This window comes from Gasterosteus aculeatus, chromosome 2, assembly GCF_964276395.1.
Source record: "Gasterosteus aculeatus chromosome 2, fGasAcu3.hap1.1, whole genome shotgun sequence".
NCBI lineage: Eukaryota > Metazoa > Chordata > Actinopteri > Perciformes > Gasterosteidae > Gasterosteus > Gasterosteus aculeatus.
This window is the reverse complement of record NC_135689.1, coordinates 10,592,359-10,608,571: the sequence shown is the minus strand read 5'-3', so window position 1 is coordinate 10,608,571 and position 16,213 is coordinate 10,592,359. Positions and strand designations below refer to the sequence as shown.

The 16,213-nt window shown below is 45.0% G+C and overlaps 2 protein-coding genes across 10 annotated transcripts in view; both read left to right on the top strand.

The window, feature by feature from the left end:
- Window positions 1-1,223: 1,223 nt before the first annotated feature.
- esyt1a (extended synaptotagmin-like protein 1a) lies at window positions 1,224-14,569 on the top strand. 2 transcript variants are annotated; one of them, XM_040192897.2, is made up of 31 exons: window positions 1,224-1,853; window positions 2,737-2,778; window positions 4,239-4,373; window positions 4,605-4,678; window positions 4,876-4,948; window positions 5,044-5,133; window positions 5,212-5,267; window positions 6,633-6,753; window positions 6,948-7,124; window positions 7,524-7,606; window positions 7,781-7,829; window positions 8,117-8,206; window positions 8,979-9,074; window positions 9,160-9,231; window positions 9,305-9,391; window positions 9,552-9,701; window positions 10,031-10,213; window positions 10,296-10,472; window positions 10,561-10,643; window positions 10,764-10,812; window positions 10,904-10,993; window positions 11,546-11,641; window positions 11,861-11,932; window positions 12,014-12,100; window positions 12,220-12,366; window positions 12,527-12,651; window positions 12,802-12,894; window positions 12,984-13,115; window positions 13,192-13,297; window positions 13,414-13,463; window positions 13,571-14,569. In XM_040192897.2, the coding sequence occupies exons 1-31, from the start codon at window positions 1,539-1,541 to the stop codon at window positions 13,596-13,598; spliced, it is 3,228 nt and encodes a 1,075-aa protein (XP_040048831.2). In that variant the 5' UTR covers window positions 1,224-1,538; the 3' UTR covers window positions 13,599-14,569. The 2 variants fall into 2 exon arrangements, with proteins under 2 accessions (XP_040048831.2, XP_077947772.1); XM_078091646.1 differs by lacking the exon at window positions 1,224-1,853 and adding an exon at window positions 2,455-2,541.
- A 247-nt stretch (window positions 14,570-14,816) lies between these two features.
- Window positions 14,817-16,213, top strand: part of fmnl3 (formin-like 3) — a 28,730-nt gene continuing 27,333 nt past the window's right edge. For all 8 annotated transcript variants that reach the window (XM_078091623.1, XM_078091627.1, XM_078091616.1 and 5 more), the window contains exon 1: window positions 14,817-15,416. In XM_078091623.1, coding sequence (XP_077947749.1) covers window positions 15,303-15,416 — 114 coding nt within the window. In that variant the 5' untranslated portion in view covers window positions 14,817-15,302. The remainder of the gene's footprint in view (window positions 15,417-16,213) is intronic.

Here is a 16,213-nt window from a genome sequence, read left to right as displayed (position 1 = left end):
ATGTGCAGTAAATGTGACAACTATATTTGCATTTTTGACAACAAATCATCCGATTACAAAGCCAAACAACTCCTGACTGACAGAAGGTTCAACTTTGACTTGTAAAAAAATGACTTGTCAGTGATCATTTCAACATCACAAATAACATCCTGTGACTTCTACTTCTACTTCTGGAGAACAAAACAGAACCAAAAAACAGTAGTTTCATTCATGAGATGCAATGATGAGGTTGTTTATTAAAATCAGTTATACATTATTGTCCGCCTTGTTGGTGCACACGTGATGGTAACATTATATGTGCGCTCGTCGGCATATTTGTTGACCAGGACAGACATGACACCTTTCTAGGACAGAAACATCAATATTACAACAGGCATGTGACACAATATGTGAAATGTTGAACTCAACGGACTTCTTTAAAATACCTTTGTGTAACATTTGTAATCATTGCATTGCACCTCCCTTTTGGCCATATGCTGAAATGAGCAAATATGTAACATTGTTACTGTAGCTTCACTGACTGCATGAATGTCTTCATTCATCTGTTTACATAAAGGATGAGCAAACCTTGTCACCCGCTGTGCAAACGGATGTAATTGGCCGTATCCAGGCAACGGGGCTGTTCTGTTTTTGTTGCCAAGTATTAACGAGCCCTCGGGGGAGAAACGGGGGAAACCACCACCCAAACTCAACTAAAAATGAACGTAGATAATTGCACTTAATGCATGCGCGTAACACCTTGCGTTGCTGACATTTGGCGCACATCCTGGTGGTGCCACATCTCTGCCGCGTGCATTCTCTCCTGCAGTACGTGTTCAGAACGGGAGCTGATCTGTGCGACCGGATAACAGCATCACGGCTCACGGGCCTTAACGTTACACCTTTTCTGTCAACCAACCCGTCTGCGCCGTCACGCTCGCCTGGAAAAGCCGCAGCATGCGGAGAGGAGCGCTTGCGCGCGCAGCGAGTCTTGATCCTGTTATGTAAAAAAAAAAGAAAAGAAGAACAGATAACGGGTCGAGAACCCCGTGCGTTTTTAGCAGTATTTTGCTGACGGTATTGTCATGTGGAATAAAACTCGCCCTTGTGATGTGCCCACGTGTAAATAAACATCTAACCCTTTCCTCCTGACACGCTCCGCCCGCCCGAGCCGCCGCATGACGCTCCGAGTTAATTCCAGGGTTTAGGTTTCTACTGGATTTCGAGTGAAGGACGGGCTTTAAACCAGTGCCCGCCCACCACCACCCCCTGCCCCCCTCCCGCGGTTTCTTGCCCTGCGATGTGTGCGGATGCTTCACATGTAGATCAATTTCGGAGCAGTCGGTTTAGCGCAGCCTGCGGAACCGAGAGGCGGCGCAGCGCACAGAAGCTGCGCTCATGACTTAAACCGACCGAAGCGCGCAGCGTGTCGTCGATTCCTCGATGGGTTCCCCGTCCAAACGACAATAAGTCTTCCGCGGTGCTCGCCACTCAGTCGTGAAAACAGCATTGAAGCCGGAGGACCAGAGTCGAGTCAGGGAAGTCGAACTGATCTTGCGATGCGACCCGCGACTGCGGAGCCGGGCGCGGGGATCGCGGCCCCGGCCTTACCGATCCAGACCCCGGGGGAACGCGCTCTGAGTGTCCTGTGGTCCTTTGCAAAATGCCTAACTGCTCTTCTACCCGTGTACCTGGCCGGGTATTATGGCTTCAGCATCAGTGTAGTCCTCTTCGGGCTGATGATTTACATGGGATGGAAACACAGCCGCCTGGAGAAAGTGACGAGGCTGAAGTTGTCCATGTTCCTTCAGGAGAACGAGAAAGCCTTCACCACCCAGCAGGCTTTCAGAACCAAACGGGATCTACCTCCCTGGGTAAGCACTGCCTCGCCGCCTGCCATGCTCATTCTCTGCTGTTTTCATCACCTGCCATATGGGACGGACTCGTTTGAGTTGCATCTCAGCTACTTGGAATCACTGTGATGGACTCTGGCGTTTATGGTCCTCGTGCTTACTGTTTATTCAGAAGCTTCAGACTCACTTATGCATCGTGCTTCCTTACAACCCACACGCGTTTTCCACCTGGCTCCATATTTAGACATTTCTTATGTGCAGTGCCCGGGGAATTAGTCTGACAAGCTGCCTCCCAGGAATGTGGATTTAAATGTCAGATGTGGACTTCTGGTGGGAAGGTGGAAAGAACCACACCAGCATCGACTAGAGGGCTTGCAGACAGGGGACAGCGTGTATATATACTGGTTAAAATATAAATCAACAGGAGATTCTGTGTGTGTTTCCTCTTCCTGCTTCACTACAGTGTATTTGGTATTGACCTTATCTGGCTCAAAAGACCTGATGACTCATGAACATACTTGAGGGCAGAGGCAGTGACCATGGACCACCATATCTGGATAGAGAGCAGAAGAGAATAATTGCCCTCTCTCTCTCCCCCCCCCCCCTCTCTCTCTCTCTCTCTCTCTCTCTCTCTCTCTGTGTCTTAATCTCGAGATCACGCATCTGCGTGGTTTGAAGGAAATGTCGATGTGCATGACGTCTAATCTTTGTAAGTTGTGACTTCCCGTGTTCTCTCTGTGCTTGAAGATATAAACTAGAGTCAGTCAGCTGGGGAGCTGTTTAATAAAATACAATAAATACTGATTTGTGAAACCAACACATCTAACGTCCTCAGAGCTGGAGGTAATTATACCCCGCCATGTTGTATTTGAGTTTATGTCTGACCAACACTACTTGTCAACAGGTTGACTTTCCAGATGTGGAAAAAGTGGAGTGGCTTAATAAGGTATGTTTTACATCACATTTAGCAATATGCTGTGTATTTTAGACATTAGGCTATTATTATCATCAAGAGTCAACAGTTTCAACATGCGTGTATGACGGACGCCTTCTGTGCTTCATTCAGCGGAACTCTTCCCCATCAGGGGTTTCACTTGAGCAACACCCTCAGTGGGGGTGCAACGCCTCACATGTTCTATGGTGATAAAGACGCTTGTGAGGATTTTTAAGTGACCCGTCTGCGGTTTGCAGCCTCTCCATGAGCAGATCATCTTCCGCTATAATTAAGAGTCACAGAGAGTGGCTCAGATCATTTCATAGAACTCTTTGTCTCTGTCAGCACAGTAACCTCACATCAGCACAGGGCAACGTGTGGATGTGAATACTAATCATTCAAACCGCCCTTCAGCAGTGCAATAAGCACAGTGACAGAAGAACAACCCGCGTCGTTCCTCGTGGCTTTGCACATGTGATCCAGCTGCTCACACTCACCCTCCTGACTTGCACCCATCAACAAATACATATCAAAATCTTACCACTTTTTATCATATGTTACAACTTGTAGAAATTGGAAAAAAGAGGCCTGTGAATTGCTCTTTAATAAAATGCATTACTCCTAATGGAACATCAATAACTGCATCATAAATAATAAAGGATGCTCTCCTGTAGCCGCGGCCTGTTAGCATCACCAGTTCCACGGGGAGTTTTGGAGGATAGAAGATTAGTAAACAGCAGCTGACAGGGCTTTGCGCCAAGCACTTACACCTCATTCTGAGATGTTACAGGGTAATAACACGGGTACACTGAGTCAATTCATCACTCGCTATTCCATAAAGGGAACGTTTTTCTGGAAATTACCAAATGATGGACTTCAGTACAGTCTTATCCAAATTAACTGCTGGGCATTTGCTTTAATTATTTCAGCTTCGTCCTCTGTCAGATGATTTCCGTTTGTTTGTCTGTAACGTATTTAATCTACCAGTCAAACGTCTGTGGCTTGTTGTGGGTCATGGTACTTTGTCATTTCCCCCGTGATAAATAGTTTCTTATTTACACGATAACACATTGCAAGTATTTATACAAAATTATAAATTGTTATCACAATGCATGCACATTTGATTACCTGTATTTACCCTTACTTTATACTATTCTATAAATCCTATACGACAAAACTTTAATGCCAGCCTCGTCAAAGACCTTCTTCGACACTTCTCGCAGGATGTGAAGGGTTCTGACTCGTGTAGACTCCCATGTCAAAATCCAACACGCTCTTCTGAAAGCTTCACTCTCGCTGGTCTGCTATCGAAAGACGAGGCTCGTAGTTCCAAGGTCTATCTTTTAACGGGAAAAACCAAATAGATTTTTGCAATGACGGAAACAAATACAAAAACCTTTAACAATACAACATACAAAAGGCTGGAAAATGGCTGCCAAAACAAGCACAATAATAAATGTTCTGTCACGTAGATCCTGCAGCAGGCTTGGCCCTTTATAGGCCAGTATCTGGAGAAATTACTGGTGGAAACCATCGCTCCTGCCATCCGTATGTCCAGCATTCATCTGCAGACTCTCAGCTTCACCAAGGTCAACATAGGAGACAAGGTATCTGAATGGGCTGTCATAAAAAGTGATGCATGTTTTACTGCCGACACAGTTGAACACAGAATGTTAATGTGGGTAAAATGTAAATCTGGCCATGCGGGGTGAGTGTTACTAGCTTATTCATTTATATTTCATCACAGGAAATGCTCGTCTGCATGTGTATCTCTGCTAGTTGAGTCTGCATCAGTCCTGTTTGCTGTTAGTTTGTGATGCCAGCTGTTGTGTTCACAGGCTTTGAAGGTGGTTGGAGTAAAGGCTCACACGGAAAATGATAAGAGACAAGTTATGTTGGATCTGTACCTGAGGTAATGCATCACAGCTTCTGTTTCTGCTTGTGTCTCAGCACCTGAGTAAGTGTGAAGTGTCCTAAGGGGGAAGGGCTGGTACTGGTCTCTTACAGCAGATCGTTGTTTACTTAAAACAACATAGGTCATATCAGCTGCTTCCCGTAAGTAAAAGTGTATCTTCATACTTGTAAACATCTGTGCTCTTCTACATGCAGCTACGCCGGTGATGTTGAGGTTAACGTAGAAATTAAGAAGTACTTTTGCAAAGCTGGAGTGAAAGGAGTCCAGGTACAGGAATGCAATATTCTAAGATATTCGTACATTATTAGCGATAGACACGTCCTGGAAAACCCCCCTGTAAATATGACATCTTCTCCATGTAGCTGCACGGGAAGCTGCGCGTGATCCTCGAGCCTCTGATCGGAGACGTCCCGCTGGTTGGAGCCATCACAATGTTCTTCATCCGCAGGCCTGTGAGTGTGGCACCAGTGAACCACGTCTGATTCCCACACTCCTGTATTTATACGTCTTTACTTTTACCTGGGTCATAGAAACTGGACATCAACTGGACCGGGCTGACCAACCTGTTAGACATCCCCGGCCTTAAGTGAGTTTATGCTACAGAGCTTCGTGTAAACGTCTTTTAGGGTGCGACTGCATTGGTCTGTTGTGGCTGTTTATTTTGAATGTATTTTATTTAAAGAGGAGTGACTGTTTGTGGAGTAGAGCTGAGAATGTTTTTGACTTCTCAACAAATCCTGGGAAAGAACTAAAACCAACAAATAATTGATCCTAGGAGCCAAGGCCTGACATAGTTTAATCTTGCGAGCCACAAATAGTTTTGAGCTATTTTTGAAAACACATAACTGTCACGCTGTTGCCCTGGGTAACATGTTCCTTCATGAACGGGGCAGTGTGTTTTATTAGTCAATCCCACACACACGACCTGCTGCCTTAATGGTCTAGTCCGTAGGACGTTTGGGGATTAGTGGCTAAAATGAAATATAGCATATAGAAATATGCCAACGTATGTTTTAATTGGTATATAATCCCCTAAAGACAATAATTGTTGTGTATTTATTACCTGTGAATGAGCCCTTCATAACTACATAGGAACCGGTCCTTTTCACAGAGCATGTTGCACCTCCTTGTTTCTACAGTACCTTTAAATACAAATTCAATTCAATTCAATGGACCATCAAATACGTATTAATCCGCGACCAAATATAATCCATAACAAATCCAATATTTAGTCATGTCAGTCATGTTTTCTAAAAACAGCTGTTTTAGAGAATTACTTAGACCTCTTAAAATAAAGCATATATTTGTGACTTAAATGTCCTACTATAAATGTCCATAGTATAAACTGGACTAAGAACTACACACATCGTGGAGAAGTTGGGAAACAGATTGCTTTTGTTCTTTTCATGGTGCTTGTTGATGATAAGAAACATATTGATCCATGCCAGCCTTATAACGTTGTTCAATTTATGCCATATTCTTGTTCAAGCAATTGTTCAGTATGTATCTTACAGATCGATGCATTCATGTACTGTAGTTATTGGGGCCCATTATGTAAGGTCAGCGCACAATGTAGAATCAGCTACACAAATATAATCCAATGGTCTGATAAAAAATGAGTGAATTGTACATTCTTATTCAGTGTTTGTTTGGTGGCTTATTCTACACTGTGTGTAATGATCTTATATGATGTACTTGCATTATCAGAGGTGTACATTTCTTGCTGACCCATCAGTTCTCTCTGATGATGCTTTCAATGACAGCGTGTCATTATCTTCTAATAGTATTAGACAACATTAACCAACAGGATTTCACAGAGCACTGTGCCGAGAACGTGGATATCCTGTTATTAATGCATGATCATATTGTCAGCAGAAGTACATAGTCACTGTCTGTTTGTCTGTGTGTCCCTCCCCTGTGCCCCCAACATCGTCCTTGCATTCATTTGCAGTGCCATATCGGACACTATGATAATGGATGCAATAGCCTCCCACCTGGTGCTCCCCAACCGCCTAACTATTCCCCTGGTGGCCGACCTGCACGTTGCGCAGCTCCGCTCCCCTCTCCCACGGGTAACTGTCTCACTTATGAATGACCTGGAGAAACATTGACCGGCGCAGACCGAAGCCGCTGCAAGCAAACGCATGAAAGTCACAGGGTTATACAGCCTATTCACAATTTGAAGGAAAATGGACCATGCATCCGTGTTATTTGACTAACGCTGTCTTTGTGCGTGTGTTTCCCTGCATGTCTGCGTACATGCCAGGGAGTCGTGCGTATCCACCTGCTGGAGGCCGAGGACCTGACCGCCAAGGACACGGTGATTAAGGGCTTGATCGACGGAAAGTCAGACCCGTACGCTGTTCTACGTGTGGGGACTCAGATTTTTACCTCCCATCACGTGGACAGCAACCTGAACCCACAGTGGAGGGAGATGTATGAGGTGAGAGTGACACCCTCTTTCTTTACAATTGAGCTAAAATAAATGTGAGCTCTTTATGTTCAAGAGCACAGACCATAGTGTTGCAATGGTCTGTGGTTTTTGGTTTGCTTCGGGCAGTGATAAAGTTATGGTGAACAAGATTTGATCTGTTTCTCTGGCAGCCGGAAGCTTCTGCGTCAGAGATACGATGTTCTTGCAAAACCTGGATGATTGTGGGCGCTTTTTTGTTCATGAAACTTTAGCCACTGAATACCACGATCGATCTCACCTACCTGGTTCTTGCCATTGTGATTCTGTGTGCATGTCCTCGTGTAATTGTGCCGTGTGTGGCTGTATTTATATCTGTATATTTGTTGTGTGGATTGTGTATTTGTCCATTTACGTGTGTGTATGTGTCAGGTGATTGTCCATGAAGTACCTGGTCAGGAGTTGGAAGTGGAAGTTTTTGACAAAGACCCAGACCAGGATGACTTCCTGGGGAGGTAGCTCACCCATTCTCATTCATTTACTCTGTCTCTACGTGCTGCTCATGTCATTCTCGTCTCTGCTATCGCCGCGTCGGGCCATGATTCTGTGGAAATTTGAACACTTTAGTCTCTGTGATTTATGCCTTCATTGATCCTCTCTCTATCTGTCTCCATCTGTCTTTCGCTCAGGGTCAAGGTGGATCTTGACATCGTAAAGAAGGCCAGAGTTGTGGATGACGTAAGTAGTAACACTAATGTCAGATGCGATGCAATGTTTCATCAATACGTTTAGTAAATGTGTCTCCCTCAGGTCCAACAATAATCAGCTGGCACAATAATGCATTTGTTAAAACGTCTTACTCTGGAAAACACCGTTCAAACCCTGCATGGGACCTTTGCAGACCCCACGGGCCTCCTCGTGATCTGCTCTGATCTCACCATCTTCCATCCTGCCATCCAGGCTCAAAGAAATCCGCCAGAGGAGAAAGAATGCGTGTTTAACGAGCCCCTTGTATTTGTAAATAGTGGTTCAATCTGAGGGACGTCCAAACCGGCAGCGTCCACCTCCGGCTGGAGTGGCTCTCTCTGCTGTCCTCTGCTGACAGACTGAGCGAGGTGAGTGTGGCTACAGCTCACTGTGCACACAGCTCTCAATGAGGGACCGGCCTTTGGGTGGTGACGTGTGCAGTATATTCTCTTTTTATTGTGGGCCAGAAAATATGAAGTCAAGGGCTGAACATTAGCAGGTGTGTAGATTTCAACAAAGGAAATCTGTGTTTTTAGACCATAAAATGGTGTAATATAAAATTTGGCATTGTACTATTGCATCACCATCACAGTTTGCTGACAAACAAAGCAAACACATTTACCCATTTGCAAATGAATTGTCCCAACGTCTGTGGAATTCTGAGTTAGTAATTAATGTAGTAATCAAGTCGTTGGTCAAAATGTCGGTGACATGTAATGTCGTAAACAAAGAAGTAAACAAGCTTTGTCATTTGAAAATTGTCAGCAGTTGACTGGTGAGCATAGTTTGGTAAACGAGAAAGAGACTGTCACTACAAAGCTATCCAGCAAACCAAACTGAGAGGTTTGCAGTTAAGTAGTAATCATCTTAAGCAACGTATCCACCAGTCACACAACCTGCACCATAACATATAATTATGTGTAAAAAAATCCCCCAAACTCTAAAAAATACCTTATAATAAGTTCATTTTAACTTATTTTTTCAAATTTGTTATATCTGGAAAAGATTTTCCTTTTTTTCTATCTATCGATAGTGAAGTCTTGATCTTCAACATGTTATTGAAAATAGTTAAATTGTTTTTTGGCTTTCAGGGTCTCCGATGATCATTTTCCTAACATGCACTTTACGTTCTTCTACCAGGTGATCCAGAAGAATCAGAACTTGACCACGAAGACAGCTGACCCTCCATCTGCTGCCATCCTAGCCGTCTATCTTGATCAAGCTCATGCATTGCCTGTAAGATGATCACTATTCCATCAGGACCCTTTCACGTCGCGCATTCCCATCGGTTGCCTACGATGATCTATGTAATATGTTGTAGATGAGAAAAGGCAACAAGGACCCAAGCCCAATGGTACAGATTTCCATTCAGGATGCGACCAAAGAGAGCAAGGTGAGGATACAACTTGAACCCTCTCAGCCCGGTGAAGAGAACGCGTAGTTCATCTTTCTGCTCTCTGCTGCAGACGTGCTACGGAACCAACGGCCCCGTGTGGGAGGATGCCTTTACCTTCTTCATACAGGATCCCTCCAAACAGGACATTGACATTCAAGTAAGTCATTTAATTGATAAGTAGTATAGTGATCATTGAACACATTAATCAAGCTAGCTGGAAAGGTTTTTCATCAATTACTCCAAAAATGTCCAGGTAATCAGGACACTTAAGTACCAATTTCTCCGCTCTCATCTTCTGCTCCTTCGGTTCCCATCAGGTGAAAGATGATGACCGAGCTCTGTCCCTGGGCAGTCTGAGCATCCCTTTGAGCCGTCTCCTGGCCGCTCCTGAACTCACCATGGATCAGTGGTTCCAGCTGGAAAATTCTGGCTCCGCGAGCCGCATCTACATCAAGATTGTGCTTCGGGTCGGTTCTCCACACATAGACTTAAGCGCCTTTTTCTGCACACTCATACTTGTCGGTATAGTTGGTAAGATAAGATTCATGCAGTTTGGGAAAGAACCCAACCAATTGTTTGGTTGGAATCTCTCCATCTCCCAAAGGACTACTTTGATCTCAGGAGGCTAACATCCAACACGAGTATCTCACCCACAACCCTTCAAAATGACATCTCCAATTTAAAAACAATTTTTTTTGTCTGTGTCTATTATCAATTAAAACCAGAGAACAACAACAGAGAAAGAGAAACCTGTGTTTAAGTTGCTCACCACAATCTGTTATTTGTTTCCTGCAAGGTTTTGTGGCTAAACGATGATGCCACTCCTACAACTCCCTCCCCGAGGCCTTTGGCCCCTGGGCCTGGCCTGGGTCAGGGGGGAATCACATCCGAGATGAACCCCATGGGGCCCGGCGGCTTAGCTAAACCTCAATCAACAAGACCGCAGCACACCACGCCCGACGCAGAGTTTGCAACTGAGGTAAAAACCAACCAACCTGAACAACACAACCTGACACACACACACACTACAGGAGCTTTTCCTGCCCTTCTTCTGCTCACAGGGAGTGCTGCGTATCCATCTGGTGGAGGCCCAAAACCTGATAGCGAAAGACAACTTCATGGGTGGAATGGTAAAGGGGAAGAGCGACCCGTACGTGAAGATCCGTGTAGCCGGCATCACCTTCCGCAGCCACACCATCAAGGAGAACCTCAATCCGACCTGGAATGAACTCTATGAGGTACCATCCTGGGTTTAATGCTCCTCTGCTCATCTGATTAACGAGGTGGGTCTCAGCCTAGATGCTATATTCATTTTTTATGCCTTAGGTGATTTTGACCCAGCTTCCTGGTCAGGAGATCCAGTTTGAGTTGTTTGACAAGGACATCGATCAGGATGACTTCCTCGGAAGGTGCGCGCCGACATTACCAATGAAACTTTCACAGCGTTTTGTCTACACGTCTTTTTGACTGAAGAAAAAATATTCAAATAAAAAGCATGAGAAAGTATTGATTGAGTCCGGTCTTTGCAGGTTCAAGCTTAACCTGCGAGAAATCATCAGCGCGCAATTCATCGACACGGTGGGTGACGCGCAGTGAACAGATCATTCAACAAAATTATATTTGTTTTTATAGCCTTACCTGGACCTTTGTGCCCTGCTATTCATTACAGTGGTACACTCTAAATGACGTGAAGTCAGGCCGAGTTCACCTGGAGCTGGAGTGGCTGCCCAGAGTCGCTGACCTGCCAAGACTGGAGCAGGTAACATCCTCGCTCTCTTCATTTTATATCCTATTCTGCTTTTATTGTACTTGAATATAGTACTCCGGAAAAATAACAATCATGTAGTGCTGTAGTTTAGTAAAACCCAGACAACTGGACTGTGCAAAAACTGCCAAACAAAAAAAAATGCAGAGAGTAGAGGGTCAGGAGCATTATAAGGTAAAGATTTCCTCACTTTAAACATATATTCAGATGTATTTCTATTTTAAGGCAAGCTGTAGAAGAGTTGTGTGTTGCTCTGGTTACCCCTGTCCCTTTATCTCTTTATTACACCTCTGCAATGTAAGAGATGAGAGACGTAGTCTTGGTTAACCATATAAAATAAATCTTCTCAAAGCGCAATCATTATTTAAATATATATTACCGGCGTTTCCAAGCTGAGCAGCGGCAGATGTGGACTTATCTTTGTAGGCACTTTACATAGATTCATGTTCACATCGTTGCCTATACGGTTGCTAAGGAAATACTAACCACAACTCGGCTATTGCACTCATTACGCCTCTGTGTGACATCATTATTCACTTCCTACAGATCTTGCAGTACCAGTCGCAGCAGTCGTACCACAACAAGGTTGTGCCGTCCTCCGCTCTGCTGTTTGTGTACGTGGAGCGCGCCCACGGCCTGCCGGTGAGCTCATGTCTACGAGTCCGTGGGGCTCGATTTGTTCTTTACGGGGGCTGTGTTTTTCCTCGCCCTAAAGAATGCAGATGTACCATTGATGATTTAGTGCAAACGTTTTGAATAAAACAATGTGGTGTCCCAATGATGCTGCGTCCTTATTTATGCATTGGACATGTCATGGTGTAATGTGTTTTGAATGCTCTGGATTACAATTATTGCGTTTAGTTGAAGAAGAATGGGAAGGAGCCGAAAGTCGGGGCTGAGATTACCCTCAAAGGCGTTTCCCACAGGACCAAGGTAGGACCGTGACATCTGACACGAGCTTGCGAAGCCAAAGAGAAAGGAGTTTGAAAATGATGCGCTGCCTTCTCTCCTCAGATCTGTGAGCGTTCCACGTCCCCTCGATGGGACGAAGCCTTTCATTTCCTGGTTCGTGACCCCAGAGATGAAACACTCTCAGTGAAGGTGAGAGTCTTAAACAGCAGCCGTATTTTTCATCTTTTGTCAGAACTATGCAACATTATATTCCCATACCAATGTTCTAACAGGCAGTCTGAAAAGCGCTCGCGTATGTTTGTACCTAGCTCTCCCACAGCTGGGGTCAGGCGCTCGGGTCCTTCACGATCCCCCTCAGAGAGGTGCTGTTTGAGCCGGGCTTGGTGCTCGACCGCTGGATAAATCTGGACGGAGCTCTGCCGGAAAGCCAGATACTGCTGAGGGCCACGCTCAAGGTACTAACCTCATTCCCTCTCCATTACCAAATGCACTGCCGGATGCGACAAGGTGAGCGGTGCCCTGGTTGGTGTAGAAGTGAGTCTTGTTCAGACGTGAGGAGAATCGTTGTTACGCAGCGGCGATGTGACGCGGAGCTCCGCTCTGTCTGTCCGGCAGGTGCTGGACACTCAGCTGGCGCTGTGCCGCAGGGCTCCGGGGGACGTAGGTAATGACGGCGGAGGAGAGGAAGGCCTTCCGCGGTGGGTGCCTTCCCATCTGGACCTGAGACACAGGTTCTCAATGTGAGTCGCACGTACCAGCATCGATATTACGTTGTGTCCACTGCCTCCGCTGTGAACATTGCAGTTTTTTTTTTATTTCATCTCTATTTGTTCCTTAAATATTCAAAGACATCCTTATATAACCGATCACATGTTCTACACTGTTTTCAGGGCTGAAAGTACCAACTCAGCAGGCCAGGTGAAGCTCACTGTCGGCTACTCCGTCGAGGAGAGCAGGCTTTTCATCACCATTCACTCCTGCAGGTCTCTGCATGACACATGTCACTTCTTCCTTGTGGCCTCCTTGACCTGGAGCCCTCTGTTACCAACACGTGTTCGCTATTCGCCCACAGAGCGCTCGCAGCCTGCTCCAAGGACGGCGCAGACCCCTACGTTTCCTTCATCCTGCTGCCCGACAAGAAGGCCACCACCAAGAGGAGGACCGCCACCAAGAAGAGAGACCTCAACCCAGAATTCAACGAGAGGTGATGTAAACCAGGTGAACACATGCGATGGGGAAGAAGTGGAAGCGGTTGGTTGACTTTCTCTCTCCTGCCGTAGGTTTGACTTTGACTTCTCTCTGGAGGAGTCCACACAGAGGAGACTGGACCTGTCCGTGAAGAACAGCGTCTCCTTCATGAGCAGGGAGCGGGAACTCATTGGAAAGGTACATATCGTCTTCTGAAATTGAGTTAATCATCCGCGCATAAATGCCCTGTTACATTATTATGTGTAGTATGTAAAAGTGAGACGTCTTCTTATGCTTCTCCTCTTTGCCCTCAGTTGCAGCTGGACCTGGACCAAATTGACCTCAAGGCTGGTATAACACAATGGTAATTATTCAAACATCTAATGAACGAGACTCTACAACATCTGTATGTCAAATTACTTTCTTCAAGATTATTCACACAACAAATGTCGTCATTTCTGTTTTTTCCAGGTACGATTTGGTTGCAGAGACCAACTAGAGGACTCAGCGGTTTGTCTCAAGTCCTCTTTCATGTTAGGTGTTGCTTTTGTGATCTGTAATTGGTGTGTTTGTACAAGCAGCTTAAATGGACATTCCCCCCATCAGTGAAGAAAATAATGAAGACATAACTGCTCCAAAAAAAAACACAGTTCATCAGTATTTAGGAAACTTTACATGTAGCTTGTCATCCGTAAAGTGTTCTGTGGTGAATTCCTGCTGTCCTGGACAGATTCTTCAGTGGAATATTTTAGGTGAATAGATATTTGATAATAATGCAACTATGTTGCACAACCTACCAAGTTTATATGTGGTGAAAAGTATGTCTAAGTCCTCTTTGAATTTTATTCACAAAAGGGCTCATGCTGTTGTCAATATCTTGAGGTATGATATGTTTATGGATTTACAGAAACTGAGAAAGATATCTTTGAATTTAATTTTTTACAACTTTCAAATAATTCCCGATATTATTTTGTTTGTATGCGTTTATATTATTGCCTTAAGTATTGCAAAACTGTGCACAATTTGTCAGTGTTTATGAATTATGTTCCAAATGAAGTTTTATATGTTTTACCCAGAGCTCTATTAAAGTTGCTTTTATAAATCAAAGTATTACAAATCCAGATCCTCATGATTACCACTGCAGACGGTAGTATGAGATTATAAGCAGAGTCTAAATCACTGAGCTTTTATGGAAGCTGAAACTTTGTAGATGTGTTGGTAGCGCTAATGCAACAGGCTGAAGCAGTCAGCCGTGTTTAGACTTCAAGCAAAACAGTTATGACTTTATGAGAAGAAAGCTAATATTATACACCAGCAGTGGGACAAAGGCCTGGACACTGATTGGTAAGGACGGAAAAAAATAGTGTTAAAGGACTGAAAAAGAAAAATGCTGTGCTTTGACATTATTTGAACATATCATCATGTATCTGCTCATGTCGTTGATTAAAAGTTGCGCTCTAATGAATCAAATCAGGTTTGTGACTTCCTTTTTGTGTACTAAATATTTAAAAAATATATATTCTATATGTGAAACCTCATACCGCCACTAGGTGGCGACAAAGCACCGACAAACACTCGCCGTTCCGCCCGGTTCAACGTGGTTCTCGCTGCTTGCAGATGTGAGGGGCGGGCAAGCAGACAATCCCGCGATTGACAGGCCTTTTAACCAACGGGGAGCACCGCCTTCGCCAGCCGGGGGCGGGACTAGAACGCCAACCTGCCCTCTGAGTGGAGGCAAGAGGCGAAGGGTTTGATCTGGATCTCAGAAACAATAATGAATGGAAACGCGTTCCAGCCAAGAAAGTTGATCACCAACTTAAAGTAACTGTTGCTCGGCATTTGAAAGTTGTCTACCGCGAGGGGAATATCCGTTTTAAGTCATGGATTGGCCTGGCAAATTAGCGACCACCTTCTGGAGGAGAAAACATCTGCACTTTGATTGTTACTTTTGAAAGTATTCTGTTTTTAAGGGACGCTTCTGTGGAGAACACTGTAACCCAAGACGCGTTAGTGTAAATGGCATTTGGAAACAGTGATACGAGACTACTGCACTGTCAGCGCTTTACCTCGTTTCGGAGGATTGCTTCTATGGATTAATCCCTCAACGACGTGGTTTGGAATACTTTTTCTTTTGTTCTTTCTTGGATTATTACCACTGGACGACATTTAAGGATACAGCACATCTGGGGGGTGGCGGGTGAAAATGGGTAATATAGAAAGTGTGGACGGCCAGTCGGACATGAAGCATCACATCATGCCTCTGAAGGTTCCCATGCCGGACCCCACCGAGCTGGAGGAGAAATTTGCCATTGTTTTGGTGAGTTGTGATCGTCTCACTTCCGAACGTCGCAGAGATGCCAACCGACTTTAAAAGCATGGTTCATTTTTGACTCCATTTGCCTCCCAAATGCCTCATTTACAGGATTCCAATTGAAAGATAGCAGCAGCGTAATGAACATGGTTTGATGTAACACGCGAGTTTATTTCCGCCCTCTTTGTTTTTGTGTCATTTTAGAATATGTGTATTTCTGCATCGTCCATAAAGCGGGTCTGATATACTGTTAACCGACCTGTGCTGCCCCCCCCACACACACCCCCACACCCCTATACCCCCCCCCCCTGCGGTTCTTTTGTCTCCCCTAAAGTCGCACAACTCGCGCGTTTGGCTGCAGTGGGTTGAGCAGCGCGCCGCACATCCCTCGCAGAGCACATCTCGGTCTTCACCGCTCTGGGGCTCATTTGAAAGTTTTCTCGCCGGGAAATAACACAAGCGGCAGCCGAGCACTTTCTGAATTCCCCTCTCGAAACTCCCACAGCCGAGGAGAGGCTCTCCCCCCCTTCACACCGGGCAGGAGTTCAGCGCTTGGTATTAATGCGCGCACAGTCAACACGCACTTCTGGTAGCTTTTTTTTATTTATAAAAAAGGACAAACATGTGAATTTGGAATGACTTGAATGTCAGATTTGGGGGAGGAAGGGGGGTGGGGGTGCTGAAGTGGGAACTATCCAACCTGTGACTACTGGAGCCAGAACAAATAGTCAACAGTTAATTAACCATGAAATACTTTTATCATCAATTAATGGATCCAACTACTGATTTATTACAGTGTCCTG

Excerpts from the sequence above, each read along its gene's own strand:
- esyt1a (XM_040192897.2), top strand. The coding sequence starts at position 1,539 with ATGCGACCCGCGACTGCGGAGCCGGGCGCGGGGATCGCGGCCCCGGCC. Across the intron at positions 7,125-7,523 it reads AGTGGAGGGAGATGTATGAG|GTGATTGTCCATGAAGTACC; the intron begins GTGAGAGTGACA and ends TGTATGTGTCAG. Across the intron at positions 10,994-11,545 it reads ACCTGCCAAGACTGGAGCAG|ATCTTGCAGTACCAGTCGCA; the intron begins GTAACATCCTCG and ends CACTTCCTACAG.